Source organism: Buteo buteo, chromosome 21, assembly GCF_964188355.1.
Source record: "Buteo buteo chromosome 21, bButBut1.hap1.1, whole genome shotgun sequence".
NCBI lineage: Eukaryota > Metazoa > Chordata > Aves > Accipitriformes > Accipitridae > Buteo > Buteo buteo.
Genome location: NC_134191.1, coordinates 9,305,878 through 9,321,508, shown reverse-complemented (window position 1 = coordinate 9,321,508; position 15,631 = coordinate 9,305,878). Strand labels below are relative to the sequence as shown.

Below are 15,631 nucleotides of genomic sequence, written 5' to 3'. Positions count from 1 at the left end.
TTTTTTTCTCCACTCCTTTCCTCATATGTTAACACATGGACATAAAGTGATTAAACTCTAATTTTCCTCATGACATTGAGATCACGGGCAGGCAGCAAAGTACAGAGGAGCTCTTTTGGATTCAGTGTGTTTTCCCATTGGGAGCAGTTCATCCAAAATGATCAACACTGCTCAGGCTTCTGATACTGGCTGGTGGCAAAAAAAAAAAAAAGAAAAATGTACCACGTGAATGAGGTACTTGCCAGTATTTATTTCCCAAAAGTAAATTGGCAAGTATCTTAAATAGTGGAACATGTTCACAGAAATTGTGAGTTATTCCTTCAATACCTCTGAAGAGGCAAAAGGTTAAAAAAAAAATTGCATTATTGGTTGTAAATTCCTTGGCTGTGTTACAAGTAAGTGACTGAAGTGATGGGTTTAATTTGGAAGTTGTGGAGCTCAACAGGGTTAATCCTTCCTGCTGCCTTCCCCTCCTCTGTCTGGTGCTGGGTCTCACCGTTGCAGAGGACACGGGTGACTGCTGTTTGATAGAAGAAATACTGTAGGATACCAGTTTTTGGTCTGGCAGTGTAGGCAATTACATTGTCAAAAATCAGAGATTTCTTCTCGATCCTCTCACAAAGCTTTTCTCCCCTCTCCCTTGTCCAAGTGACACTAAATTAAATAAATGTAAAAATATGAATAGCAAAGAGATGCCAAGGCCCAACTTCGTTAGAGCTGAAAGGGGTCCAGCTTCACTGATTTCAGTGGCAGCGCCAGATTTATTCCCGTATCAGTAAGAGATGAACTGGTCTGAGATAACTTCTGTTTATCACAGCAGTTTTCCTCTACGAAAGCAGAAGTAGATGGAGAAAAATCAGCTGTCTGGTTTTAGGTTTTGCTGGCCTGATAATATGGCTAATGTTCTAATGAATTCAGAGGGTGCTTTCTTTTGATTTAACCTTCCTTACTTTATTTTATTATGCCGTGTATCTTTGGCATTTGGTGAAGAGCCATTGTAAATGTGAGAACTAAGCAGCTTGTTAGATAACATCTTTTTTTTTTTTCTTTAGAAGATTAAACTGAGACTGTTCTGCCTGGTGCCAGAATAGATGTAACCAATCCTGTATCCTTTGCATGTAGGTCAATCAGAGGGACAATCCAGCACTGGATCCCATTATCCATGGGTTGAAGGGCGTCGTACATCACGGTAAGTAGCTGCTTAAACTTTCTTCTTGCCAGGAAGGGGAGAAGGGCAGGAATATTGTCCTTAAGGGATCAGGTCACCCCTGGAAGGACACAGTGAGCCTGCACATTCCTCATTCACTGATGTTTAAGGGCATCACAGCCATTATTTGATTGGTAAAGATCAGAGTAATTTGTTACCTGAAAATGGTTTGGGGTTAACAGTAAACAATTTGTTTCTTTTCAGTCAGTGCTCTAGAATGCGTAAGTTATCAATCAAAACCTACTGCAATATATCATTCATATTAGTACTTCGAAGGCAGCGTTGATGCCTCACTCCTGCTATTTATCTTCTGTTTGCTCTAAAAATACTCCTCTCTGAAGTTTCTATTTGTTTATAAATTATTTGTCTTTCAAATTTAGGGAGCTGATAATGAAACAGAAAATTAACTATCTATGAAAATTAATTAAACTTTGCAGCAGATGAACATCTTTCTAATGCTGACATAAATACGATCATTCGGCTGTTCTGATGCATATAAACCTATTATCCTTGAACTTATAGCAGGTACTGAAATAAATATTAATATATTTTATACTTTTATAACCAGTTTTTACTTAGGAATTTTCCTGAAACCTTATCACAGGTAATGCATCATTAGCAATGACATCAAGATGCTCCAGTTCCCAAAGTACTCTTGTCAGGTTTTAATATAATGATTTGTAAAGTTTTAATAATCTCATTGTAATTCAAAAGGCATCTGCTGGAATGGTGCTTGGTACGATAATAAATCTCCATCCCATCTATAGTGCTGTGATAAAACATCTTTGCACCTTTTCCGAGTATTGTCTTTAGACATTAGCTAGTGCTGTAGAGCTTAACAAACATTTTTTTTCTCTTGACTGCAGACCTAAAACTAGTTGACAGTGTTAAATTAAAACAAATAGGATTTTGGATTAATTGCTCTACTTTCAGAGTCATTTAACTTTGCAACTGGGAACACCAATAAATCCAAAGAAAGTGAAAAATAGGGGTTAAATGATAACATAAAGTCCTTCATTTAGAGAATTTTCCATAGGTTTTGCTGTTTATAAATTGCAGTGCTCTGCTGTGAAATAAAAACAACACACTGAGCTGAAAAACTGTGTTGTTTTCCACAAAAATAGATGTTATTATCTAGCTCCCACTGGGTAACAAAACAGGCTACCAAAAATAAAGTGAGGACGAGTTGGACTGCAAGGATTTTTCAGTGGCTATGTAATTTGACACTGAAGTCAAGCTGCCATTTAACTGGACCAGGATCTCCTTTTAGCTTTGTTGTCTACCTGCCTTCTATTTCAAGACTGTCTACGCACTGCAAGCACGACAGTGTTCTAGCCTTCTCATCGTTTTAATTCTGCTCCCTCTCTTCCTCCTCGCTGCTGCAGCCGAAATAGCCACTAGTGGATAATCACACCGGTGTCTCCTAAGAGTATTATTCTATTCCCAAAAATAACTGTTTGGCTAGGATGTGACACGGTCCTGAGGTTGTGATTCCCTGACCACATAATGATTAGTCCGTCTTGGTGCTGCCTACCCGCAGCAAGATCTGGGTGGATAAAAGGCGTTTATTTTTGTTTTGCTCACAATGCACAGAAGGCTGCTAGTGTTTCAAGTAAAGGAAATTGCTTGATATATTTCAATAGCTTGTTTCCTTTTCAAAACATTAAGGAAGAAAAAGAGGAAAATCTTGCTTTCCTTCCTGTTTCAAAGGCCCTGATTAAAGGCCTTTTCTAAGGTTCTTCTGGTGGCTAGAGTAAGGGAATTTCCTCCTACAAAGTAGTTGTTCAGAGAAATTGTTCTTTTTAACTTAAGTATTGATGGAATGCTTCAGTGAAGAATTCTCATATAGTATCTCTCTTTTAATGTTATTATATAGAATAATAGTAAAGATGTGAGCTTTTATTCCAGACACTTTCTTTTCTTGATGAAAGTTACTTACATCTTACATGAGCACATTTTTATGAATTTATCTGAAAAGCTTCTTCCTGCCTTCCATTTGGCTGCATTTGACTGGGACCCTAAGGCAACATGGACTTTTTGGCTGAAATACAGTGGAAAACTCTTGTGGTTTTTGGATAGAGTGGTTGGATCAAGCAGGCATCCAACAAAAGGAGCTGGAGAAAGGCAAAATTGAAACCTTAAGTTTCTTTGCATTTTATAACATTTCCATGCCCGTGTTGGTATTAGGTGGTCATCACAATACAGAGGCACATGCCTATAATGTAGAAATCAAGAATACATACGAATGTTGAAATAACTGCCTTGCTTTTAAATTAGACCATGTTCGTATATCCTCTGCTGGCTGGAGAGACCACCAGCCCCTCAGCTTTACTCCTCCCATGTGCCTCATCTCAACATGCCTATTTAAGGAAGATTTCCTTGTTTTTCTGTATCCCTCTCCCTCAAACTGGTAGAGCATCCTTCCTGAGTTGTGCTAGACAGTCACTCCTTCCTCATAGTCATTCAGTTTTCAAAGAGGAAATTACACACCCACACACTCACCGTCATCCTCATTTCTTCATTTGCCTTCTGGTGTTACTAGAAGGCCTGGTCCTATATGGGGACTCCACTGCACCACACTGTATAGAGCACCTGCGCTGGCCTGTCCCTATAATGGTGACAGATCCAATGACCCTTAGATGTAGGGATGGTACTGATGAGCGGTGAGCTGGTTTTTAATTTTTCTTGCATAGCTTTTCATTTTTTCTGTGAAGTTCTTGTATTCTTACGGTGCCCTTCCATCGGTAAGTGAACAATTTAAGTGTCAAAAGGACTTTCTGTGGAAGTGAAAGCAATTTTTGCTCGAGATTTCGTCAGGGATTTGAATTACTTACTAATTTGATGGAACATAAATAATTGTGCCCTTCACAGTGTCACCAGCTTAGTAACAATGATAGAGAAACGCACACATAAAAATCAATACCGGCTTAGTCGCTACTCGGAGTTCACTTTGTTTTCTCATCTCCAGGCATGATTTCATAGAATCTTAATGCCACATTAAGCTTAATTTTACATGAGCAACCATATAAAGTTTCTTAGCTGGAAGGAAAACCAGTGGTGTACCAAATCGCCTAACAATGTTTGGATCAATGATAATGCTTTTGGGTTTGCCCCGCATCTTCCTGCCGAACAGCACGTTCCCATCACGTTGATGCTCCCCAACTCCCGCATCCGCCCTCGCAGAGCATTGTAAAGGCACACGAACGCCGAGGAGGCTCTTTTCAGAGCTGTCAGATGCCTGTTGCTGATTTTAAAATTGCTTTCAGTTTTGTGCTCTGCCAAGGATTTGTCACACCTCCTGCCGGCAAGGTGCCTGCTATTCTCACTCCTGCTTTCCCTGCCGCAAAGCGGACGGCGAGCGTGCGTCTGCCACGGAACCCGCCAGGGACTGACAGCTGGGAGCGTGCAGCCCTCTTTCTGCAGAAGGGATGGAGTACAGGCAGGCGTGATACGAATTTTCTGATGCCGACTTGCCAGTGTCTTTCAGCTCTGACTGCTGGGGGTCTTTTTTAGCTCCTCTTCAAATGCTCTTCTCATCACAGAAGCTGATGGGAAAGGTCTCCAGCAATGCTGGTGCTGGTGGGACGATGCCCGTCCTTAGTTGAGGTTGGATCATTAGGTAAAGTAATAAAGTCACTAGTGCCTGGCTGCACTTGCACCACCACATGTGGGCCAGTCGTGGTACTGCAAATCAGACTTCTCTGCTTCTGTTTTGCTGCCAATGTGCTTGGCTGGGTGCCCAGCCCTGAGCCCCTCTCTGCTCCTCATCCTTCCTCGCAGTGCTGAGGAGCAAGGGGCAGGAGACGGAGCTGCCCTTGTGCAAGGGCTGAGGAGGCTCCCGGGGCCTCAGAGAGCGTGGTTGTGCCCTTGTGGGAATAGGGAACGTGAAATACCAGGGTATGTCTTATACAGTTGATTTGCATTAAAATGGCTACTAAAGCTTTTGTCTGCCACACGCTTCAGCAAGATCTCAGAGGAGCACCTAGCAGGATGGAGCTACTGCACGGAAACATTGCTTTTTCCCACCTCTGCTGTCTTTGACTTGCCCTTTTTAGTACCATTTTGTATGTAAGCCTCTTAGAGATGCCTTTTCCTTGTTCTTACCAGCTGCCTGAAAGGCATTAAAATGAGTCTCCTTCCCTGATGTCAGTCCTGAGGGCAGTGCCCGGTGCTGGAGGCCGCGCAGCATTTGCCCTCTCCCAGCTTGGGCACGGGTGCTCTGCCCAGTCCTGTTTTACCGTGCAGGCAAACGGTTGTCAGAGGAAGCAGCAGCTCACGCTACCCCAGGCCCCTGGAAAATCCTTCAGGGTGATGGAAACCATGTTTTGTCACTCTGTCCTGTTCTTTGTGTCTGTCAGCAAGAATCTACACGGATCAGCAGAAAATTATTAGCAGAGCACAAATAAATTACCGCAGCAGAAAAGCCTCTATTACTGTCACAAAAATGAGGCTCTTATTCCCTTCCTTGTCAAAAGTGAGCACTGAAAATCAAAGTGCAGCCAGATCAAAAGCTTAGGTACAAAGTGAATCGATGGCATCTGTTGCTTGTTTGCGAACATGGGGTGGGGTGAGGGGAAGAGAGGAACCTTTGTTTATTTAAAAGGGAGTTCGGAAAAAAAAATCTTGCTTTTTTCTTCTGCCTTTGTATTATTAAAATGCCATAACTTAAGCTCAGCATGGAGCAGAGTGTGATCTTGGGTCTCCCTCAAGATGATTGAGAGGTGTTCAGGCAAGTTGGTGCTGACAACCAAAGTTTCAGGGGTTACTGGAGAGACCATACCAAAATACAGTGAAACAGAATTGCTTTAATAATGGAAAAGGATAGAGAATAAATAAGTTGTGCATCTCTCCAGTTGTCCTAGCCAAAAAGGCAGTGAATAACCTGTTAAAATAAATCAGCACTAAAAAGGAAGCAATCCAGACAGTGTTAGTTACCCTGTGGATCTATCACACCAGAAGGCATAATAACAAGAAAACACCATTAGCAGCGTGACAGGCTTTTTCTTTTGTTTTTAACTTTAACCATAACACCACCTGACAAGCTGTTTGCTTTCTGCACCAAATATCCGAGGGTTGTAGAGAAGAAAGGCGGGGGAGAGGGGTGAGGGTGAGATGTGATACCATGGGACCTCATCTTTTAAAGTAAAACTTTGAAGAAACCAGCAGCTCAATTTGGAACAAGGAAGGCCATCAAAGGGAGAGCAGCGTGTTGTGTTAAACTGAGAAGGAAATGTGGAGGAGCATTTCTTTTTCCTCGGGGATGATCTGGACATATTCTTTTGTTTTCTGATCTGTTCTTGTGTTCACAGTCAGAGTAGCCGTGTGAAAGGGGCCAGGACACGATTGCTGTGGAGCAAAGGGGAGGAGGAGGGAAGTGGAAAATGAAGATGAGAGCAGAGGTGATAAGTTCACACCTTTATATAGGGCAGCTCTGTGCATAGCTGCAGGGGTCTGTATCATTTAAACGAATAAACGGTGGAAGTGTTGGAAATCTCTGGTCCTTCACCTGTCTGCTCTGCAGAAAGCAGTGCTGGTCATGGCTGAGTAAAGACCAGCGAGCTGACATAGAATTAATATATTGCACAGAAAAACTAATTCAGACTAACAAAAAGAAGATTGCAGTTGTTAAAGGTAAAGAATTAAGGTTGAGGCTGAATGTGAACAAAGCACCTGCAGGAGGAAGGAGCTGGGTGCTTTGCTGGTGGGTTTTGAGGATGTTTGCTGAGAAGAGAAGGGTGGTGAAGTCTGAGGACGTGCGGTTTTGCTGTGGCTCCACTGAAGCAGACATGAATAGCCCGTGCTGCTCTGGCCGCTTCTGCCTCACTTTGCCTTCCCTCTGCCAGGGTCCAGCTTGCTCCAGGGATCCTCTTCACCTCTAAACTCCTTGTCATAGTTTCTTTTTCCTCCTATCGCCTGTGCCCATTCTGTATTTCTCAGTTTCCGTGTGCCTCTAGCCTTGTCTCCACATGCACCTCTGCCTCGTATTAGGTTTTGCGAAACCCAGAGTAGTCTCATCCCAGTCTAGAATGGCACCAGCTGCTCTGCCAAGCTCTGCGTCAGCAGTGTTTAAGCATTAAAGGTTCAGAATTCTTTTTTACTTCTTTAAAGAGTTAAGACCTTTCCTCCCCAGCTAAACCTTTTCCTCCTAAGCTGTTTTAAGAGAGGGAGTGAGAAAAATTAAGCCCGAGACCAACACCTGGCATGGAAATGTTCAACTTCAATTTTTTTGCATAGGAGACTTGCCTTTTTTTTCTTTCCTCCTGTTTTTCGTACCACTCACTGGTTGTCTCAGATTAAATTAGTCTGCAGGACTGTATTATTATCTCATTCCCTTCCTCCCCACCATGCTGTGCTTTCTGTGTCCTTACGGTTCCTTACATTGCTCAGCAAAGGCTCTGTTTTTTAAAAAACTAAATAAAAATGAGAAAAATAATTGCACAATAAATGACAAGAATTACCTTGAGTACAGAGGACTGTCAGAAACTGCTTTTCATGCTGGATTTACACAGCAAGTACTCATCTGCTGATCTTTTCAGTTAAAGTAACATACAATATTTGTAATCTCATATTTAAAATCACCACTGTGAATCTGGTCCGTAGCTCTGGTGTGCAGCCTGCCTTATCTAGGGAGTTCTGGCTCAGTGGGTGTGCGGCATGGTGTCCTTTTGATTATTTTTGTAAGTTTGCTTTTTAAATGTTTGAATGCAGAAGCTTTAGAATGACTTGGCTCATTGTGAAAATGAAATTGGCAGGAACATTGTTTAACAAATTTGGGAGACTTTCAAAGCTCTTCATATTGGTATTGCAGATTTTAGTGATTCAAAGTGTAGCTGGGTAACGTTTCCACCTATCAGGAATTGTACATACGTTAATTTTGGAAATAAGCTCATTTTAAGATATTGTTTTCAATGCAGCCAAGTTCCTGTTTTCTTGCAGAAAAGCATGATAAAAGTCCCAAAGCATTCCATGAGATATAAATGGACTTGGCATATAGTTATTTTCTTGTGATCTCCAATCCAAGTTCCTGTTAGATTTAAAAGGGGTTTTGATTACAGATAGTTGTATGCCGTTTACCTGCATATCTCAAGAAGCCTCTTACTCTACAGTGATTTGGTTAAAATTCAGCTCTATCCAGTGTTTTACAGAAAATATATTTTTAGCAAGTCAATCCTTGAACTCAAAATGTTCAACTGATGGCTCTTGCAATATAATATTTGTTGGCATCAGCTTGTGAAAACTGCAGTAGTTGGTGGAGACCTACTATTGGTATCTGGTTTAAGATCTGATTTTTTCCTCTGCTTAGAAAACTATTGTGCACAATTCAGTATTAGTTCACATCTAGTGGTGATGCCTTGACAAATAAAGAGTGTGAATAGGTCAGCTTTTTTAAAGCATGCCTGCAATTGCTCTGCCTTTGAGTTGGGTTGTACAAAAAATAGCCCTTGGTCCCATGCAAAACAGTGGGGAGATTTACCAGCCCAAAGAATATACTGGGTACGACTTTTCACATTGCTGTCATGGGAGAAGGAGCAAGAGGTAGACATGAATGTTGTATCGGAAGGTCAAGTATGTCACCAGCTGGCTCTGTTAATTGTTTTGTTTGTGGATGTAAGAGTTAAAATACAATATTGTCCTTTTATGCTGTGGAACACCCAGTAGTTTAAATGTCACATTCGTTGTCTTAATTGTCAACAATGAATCTGTGGTACTTGCTAATTTTTCCTTTGGAAATATTAGAGTGAACACTTTTTTACGAGCCTTGGTGCTGTAAACAAAGTATTGCTGTTTGTTAACCATCGATAAAAAAAAAGCTGTACTGCTTTAGTGAGGCATCTCAGCGGATGTTTCAGGTATTGCTCTTTTCTGCATTGCCTGGGAGTGGTGGCTGCAGCAGCACGTTTATTGTTGCTTTCCCAGAGGAATGTTCTCTAGTTCGAGGGCCTGTCGTTAGGGTCACCATCTCTGGGCCTCCTATTTCCTGGTTGTTTATTTTTCCTGCTTGGGTGCCTGTCTGCGTTCGGGTGCTGAGATGGGAGTAGGACAAGGAGCAGCAGAAGAGACCGCTTCGGTGTGGGGCTCTGGTTTATGCGTAAGAACAAGTAGGTGGCTCATGGATCGGTTTTGTAGCATTGATTGCATTGGTTCACAACTATTTGCAGGTTTTCATTGGTGTGTTTTATGGCTTTTGTCTGCCAGTTATTTCCTAGTACCTGTCAGCAAATGCTGTCATGTAGATCGTGTAGCTCCCGGCCTTGTCCGCTTTCTCCCTCCTAGAAACTCCTCACCCTGCTCAGTCTCTTCCCAGCCTCCTGGGCACAGTTCGTACCCATCCCAAGCACTGAAAATGGGAAATAGGAGCTGGTCATAAAAGACAATGAAGAAAGGTTTGATATTATTTCCAACCTCGTTCTTTCCCATTTAGTAGGAATTATATATATGCACATATATGTATATAAAATATTTCTAACATATTCAGTGAACGCTGTTGCTTAGCTTGCAAATTATTTTCCTTACAGTTTTACCAGCAACAATAACTGTTTTAAGGTTGAAATTTTAAAAGTGACATGACTTCAAAATCCTATTTTAAAAAATGTCTCAAGCTCTTAGAAACGTAACTTCATGGCGTTTACTGTTTCTTTATGCTTTTGAAGGATATGGGAGGTAGACTCCTGAATTTCTAAGTCCCTTTTTATTTAAGTTTCACATGAAGATCTGTTTGTGACTCTAGTTTCTAAAACTCTGCACCATACATCTAGATGGAAGTGATAGAAATGGATCATCTGTTTTGAAAAGTGTTGGGTTATTAAAGCATAATCAATTGATTATCATCTATTTTAGTAGTCATTTTAATCCAATTATATGTATTTTTTTAATTTTAATCTTTGGAATTCATTAATGAAAACTTACAGCATTGCTTGTAGCCATGAAAAATTAGATCGAGTACACCCTGCCCTACTTAAACTGTGTATTAGCAAAGCTACTTTTTCCTCAAGAAATATTCTTTTTCACAGCTGACTATGACTTTCCAAATGCTTAGGAAAAAAAATCTCCCTAATTGATAACCAAAATGTAATCATAGTCGGATACTTCCAGTTTGCATTCAAATAAGGTATTTCTCTGTCTAAATAAGCTTCCCTTGGTTGATTATTCATATTGTAGTTCAAAATGTTTAAAAATGAAAGACAGAGTTGGATGAAATGTAGACTACTTAATACAGTGTGTATTTAATATAAAAGTCATGCATTATTCATCTTTGCAATTTGAATAACTTTGAATTTAGCATCCCTGTTCTTCATCTTTTCCTTTGATGAACAATTAATTATTAAAATATAATATTGTCAGCATATGGCACAAAAATCCTTGAAAGTGTAAAATGAGCTTCGTTCTCCTGCCATCCTTTGATAAAGGGATACTCCATATTCTCGTTTTCTCACAGAATGTTTATCCAGCATCTTAAGTGATTCCATCATTCTAAATAAAAGGTTATAAAAGTTAAAAATAGTTAAATTGTTAATTTTAACTGAAACATTCTTCCTTAAATACAAAGAAAGTGTGCCTTTACCTCCCATCTATTTCATATATAGTCATTGGCTGCTAACGCAAAAAGGTTGTTTGCATGTTCAAGTACTCTTTCAGAGTCATAGCGGTCCACTGTGTGCTCAGCTTCCATATAGAGAGAGACAGTTTCTTAAATAGAAAACCCATGTCATTTCACTGTGAAGATGTGTGCTGCGTTTGGAAATCAAATCCTGTGACTGAGTTTGCAGTTTTTCTAACCAATTTTTCCTGTATAAAAATAAGCCAATCAAATTAAATACGACCTTTTGCTGTGATAATGACTTCTTGATTAGAATCTCTTTGAACTTTGGCCAATCATATATATTTTACTATTTATTATCTAAGCACATTTTTTTTCCCAGAGGTATGCTATGAAGAGGAAAAAATGTGGTTTATTATTTGTTACCTTTTTGGAGATGCAGAAGTGGTTGATATCTGCTTGGATTAGAAGGAAAGAAATTGTTAATGAAGAGATTGCAGTATTTGACTTTAATAGAACTACTCATATTTCGGAATGCTAAAGGCTATGAAAAGATTGCACGCCTGTTGATATTGTGGGGAAGAACAGAAGATGTCTGAAGTGCATCGTCTATTTGCACCTTGCAGCAGCAGTGGGGCAAAAAAATCCCCCTGATTATCAGACTGCTGCTCAGAGGTATAGGCAACTCTTGATTTGATCAAGACTTCTAGAAAACCGTGGGATGCTGTGGAAGTGAATTCTGTAGACTTCATCCTTTTTCTTTTCCTTCTGACTTTGGAAGATGTCTGTGTCAATCACCAGCCTACCTGCTTCTCTGCTCTGCTGCAGGGGGAGCGGGCTTGCTTAGCAGCTCTGATGAGACAGAAAGAGAAGAGTTCCTGCTACCCGAATGTGGACTCTTGTTTGAGGCACGAAGAATACAGAAAGTGAGGAATAGAGATGTATGGGAGAGCCTCGTGTGTCAGCATGCCCTGAGGCAGTGAACACCTTTGCACAGGCTGAGAAGGAGCTTTGGCCTGTGAGTCAACATAAATTGCAGAGGATAAATGCTCAGGAATGGCAGGGAAATTGTCTTGCCTGCAGCTGTTCCCTCCTTTCATTTATTTATTTTTCTTCACAGTGTTAAATATTACCAGCTTGTCACTGTTAGTTGAAGCTAAATGCTTTCAGTGCTTAGGTTTGCATTTCAGGCTGTCCAAGGAGCTTCTTAGAGGAAAGACGTTGTCTCCAGACTGCTGGACCGTGGGAAGGAGTTTCTCAGGTCAGGGAGAAGAGGCAGCCGGTTTACCTCTGAAATAGATTTCTGGTGCTGTGCTGCCTGCACCTAGCAGCAGCCCTGGCAATGTCCGTGTGGCCGGGCACAGGCAGTCCCAAACGAGCACCGGCTGGACGCTGCTTCGAGCATCACGTTGAGCTTCAGAGGTGCCCTGCAGCCCTGCTCCGCAGCTCATCCCCTGGCAGCTCCCAGAGAAGTTTGGCTGAGCACCACGGCTCTGCCTCCACCATCTCAGCAACCTGCAGAGGGATTGACCCTGCTCCTCCATCCCTTTCCCTCACCGGTGGGATGGGATGGAGACACTACCCAAGGGTCTTTGGTGGGGCAGCAGCAAGCAGGACCACTGGGGCCCGCCTGTGTCCCCGCTGGGTCTTGGGGAGCCCTCATGGCCATCAAGCTGAAGAGCCATTTGTTGAGTGCTGAAACCACTGAATGTAGCGTTATTTCTATGCTAAAGTAAACCAGTGGAATAACAAGGGCATTTCACACCTGCACATGTTCAAAATAGGAGCGTGTGTGTTCAGTATAGGATTGACTAGCATTTTGGCTGCTCTTTTAATAATCAACACCTCAACTCTTACAGAGCCTTCCTGATAGGGTGTTTTCACCTTTCATTATATATATATGATAAAATATGTTGTTGCCATTACACCTTGTTAGGCTGCCTATCAATGTGATGTCTGTTTTAAAGACATGTAAAAAAAAGTGTAATTCTGCTTGTCAATCTTCCCTGCAGAGAAGGAGACCTTTCTGGATCCCTTTGTGCTGAGGGACCTTCTGCCGACATCGCTGGGGAGTTATTACCGCTACGCAGGTTCTCTGACTACTCCTCCGTGTAGCGAGATCGTGGAGTGGATCGTTTTTCGGAAGCCTGTTCCCATTTCTTACCATCAGGTGTGTTTATTTTGTTAGTGAAGTCCATCTCTTGATTTGCCCTCTTTAAGACGGTGTTTTCAAAACCCACCGTTTTAATTTTGAGAACAAAAATGTTTCTGTTGACAAAAAAGGAAGTGTCGGTGATATTTTTTTTTCTCTTAAGTAAAATTGTTTCTGAACATGAGCCATCAGTCTTAAGAAGACAGTACAACATGAAACCCCGTTTCCTTTCAGTGATTTATTTGGTATTGTTTTTATTAAGATTAAATTAAGTTATGGTGTAAATTTTTACATGGAATTCCTTTTTATTCTTTTTAATTGAAACTTTCCTTTCAAAGTAAAGTGAGTGATTTCAGTTCTGCTCAGATTTAGTAATTTGAACTAATTACATTAGAAAAGACATCTTTCCATTAATTCTCCATGCTTAACTGTTTTTATAACACAGTAAAGCTGCCATTATGTGCTCAGAGAGCTGGTGCACAAATCTTTAAAATTAGCACATAGCAGCTTTTAATGCAAATAGACACGATGCCCGTGATTTGTCTGGGGAAGAATGCTCTCGATAAAGTAATGGCTAGATGGAGTCAGATGTTTACCAGTTAAGTGTATTTTGACATTGTAAGACTGTTGTCTTTAGAAGGCCGTCCTGCTGAAGTTAGTCTTTCCTTTTATTCATCTGGCATAAGCCACTGAAAATAAAACTTTTTAAATACACTAATTCTGTAAAGCATAAGTGAATAGTTCACTAGGTGATCGTGACTGACAGATGCTGGTTCTCAAAGATTTCAAAAGGGTGGAAGGCGATCACCGTGCCCCTGCTCCAGGCTTTCGTTCATGTTTTCTAGATCCTATTGCTTCTCCCATAGACTCTTTCATCTATTTTTGAAGGGCTGCGTTCAAAACTGGTTGCAGCACTTCAGCTGGGGCCTTCCCGAGGCTGAGGGACGTGGCAGGAGTCATGTGTCCGGCCACCCCTGCTGGTGTTATTTTCCCTTTTTCACAAAAGCATGACGTTATTGCCTATGTTCAGCTCCTGGTCAGCAGGAACCCTTTCGCTAGAGGCTTCCCCCAGAGCGCTCTCTAGCAGCGCTGAGCACTTCATGTGTTCCTGCAGCCCGCGGTTCTGGCTGAAGCGTGGGACTCTCTTTGCACATGGTCCCAGTTGAATCGGGCCCTTTGTTTTTTTCAGGCTATTTCTCTGATTGTCAAGATCATTTTGAATTCTGTCCTTGCCTGCAGGATACTTGCAATCCCTTGTAGCTTTTCACTACATCAATAAGTTTACTGTTTATTATTTGGTGGCTGCAAGGCCTGGCCCACGCTCAGTTTTATACCCTGTAAACGCATCAGGTGGGTCGTGACTTCTTTTTTTCTTTTTCTTTTTTAACAAATGCAAATAAACTGATAAATACCGATTACGGCCATCACTATAATGGTATAAAGGTACTTTATCCTGGCATAGCTTCTTTCCTGTGCTGTACAATAGTAACTGTGCCAAGTCAAGCCTTTAAAATTTGGCGTTGTGCTGCTCTATGCGTGCATGCGTGGTTGAAGGGCTGGGAATTCTGTGTGTAGACAGACTTTCATTGATACTACAACACATGTGGAATAAATAATAGTATTCTTCCCCTTGGCAGCTCTAGATGGGTGTATTTTAAGAGCCTGCCACCCTGCCATTGCTATGATTATTATTTGTTCCTCTAACAGAAACAGTGCAACATAATCCATTGCCATAGTTCAACCTTCTTTATCACAAACCCCGTGAAGCAGCCTGTAATCCCAGAGGAGGAAAGTGATATTGTTTAAGCTTTGTTGCTGTTCCAATTAAATCCCTGCTTTTGTGCAAAATACCTTGCTGTAAAAAGGACAGTACTGAAGTGGTCCATTTGTGGAGGCTTCTCTATTTTATTCTCGGTGCTCCATCATCGTCATCTTTCCCGATAATTAGACAACAAAACAAGACAAGCCGTGTCACCCTGCAGATGCATTGTAAAGCTAAGTGCATTCAATGACCCAAAGCATGGCATTATCTCTTGTAATGCATACCTCAGAGTATCTCATTGAGCTTATAACAGTTTCAGTATTTTTAATTGCCATTTGTATATCCAACCCTTAGAAAACTGTGCACATCAGGCTTTAATGGTTTGTAATTACATGACTCGGAGTTTTAGATCAGGTTTCCCTGTACCTACAATAGTCTTACAACAGCTTTTCATTTCTTCTTCTGAACAGCAGCTCTTGTGCTCCTTGAAGAGCATGAATGTAGCTCCTTGACTGCAGCTCTTATAATATTTTTTTTTCTGGCAGCTATAGATAAATTAATTTCTCATTTGTGGTAGATAATATTTTAATAGTAAAAATGAAGTTGAAATGACTTATATATACTTCAACACATAAAAGGGGAAGGTTAAAAATCATATTTGAATTGGCAGTTGTTAAAATGTAATTATACCTCCCCAAGGTAGCATGGCAGAAGAAAATATTTTAAAAGTTCTCTCTGAAAGTTTAAAAATTCAATTAATGTCATGCATGTATAAGCCTAGAGACTTGACTTCAGAGAAGCAGTTGCTACCCAAGTTTTTGAGCTTTTATAAAGTAACCTTAAGCCCTGTTAGTTGGCTTCATCAAAACTACTTCCAGTGCATGAAGTGCAAAAGATATGTAAATATTCACATGAGTTTTGGTCTGTGCTTGTATAGAAGGTCATAGCAGGATCATCTGTAGTTGTTTTTTT

General features: G+C 41.0%; 1 protein-coding gene across 3 annotated transcripts in view; it reads left to right on the top strand.

Annotated features, from left to right (window-relative positions):
• PTPRG (protein tyrosine phosphatase receptor type G) overlaps positions 1 to 15,631 on the top strand; it is a 416,558-nt gene that overhangs the window by 298,029 nt on the left and 102,898 nt on the right. For all 3 annotated transcript variants that reach the window (XM_075053584.1, XM_075053587.1, XM_075053585.1), the window contains exons 6-7: positions 1,123 to 1,189; positions 12,758 to 12,915. In XM_075053584.1, coding sequence (XP_074909685.1) covers positions 1,123 to 1,189; positions 12,758 to 12,915 — 225 coding nt within the window. The remainder of the gene's footprint in view (positions 1 to 1,122; positions 1,190 to 12,757; positions 12,916 to 15,631) is intronic.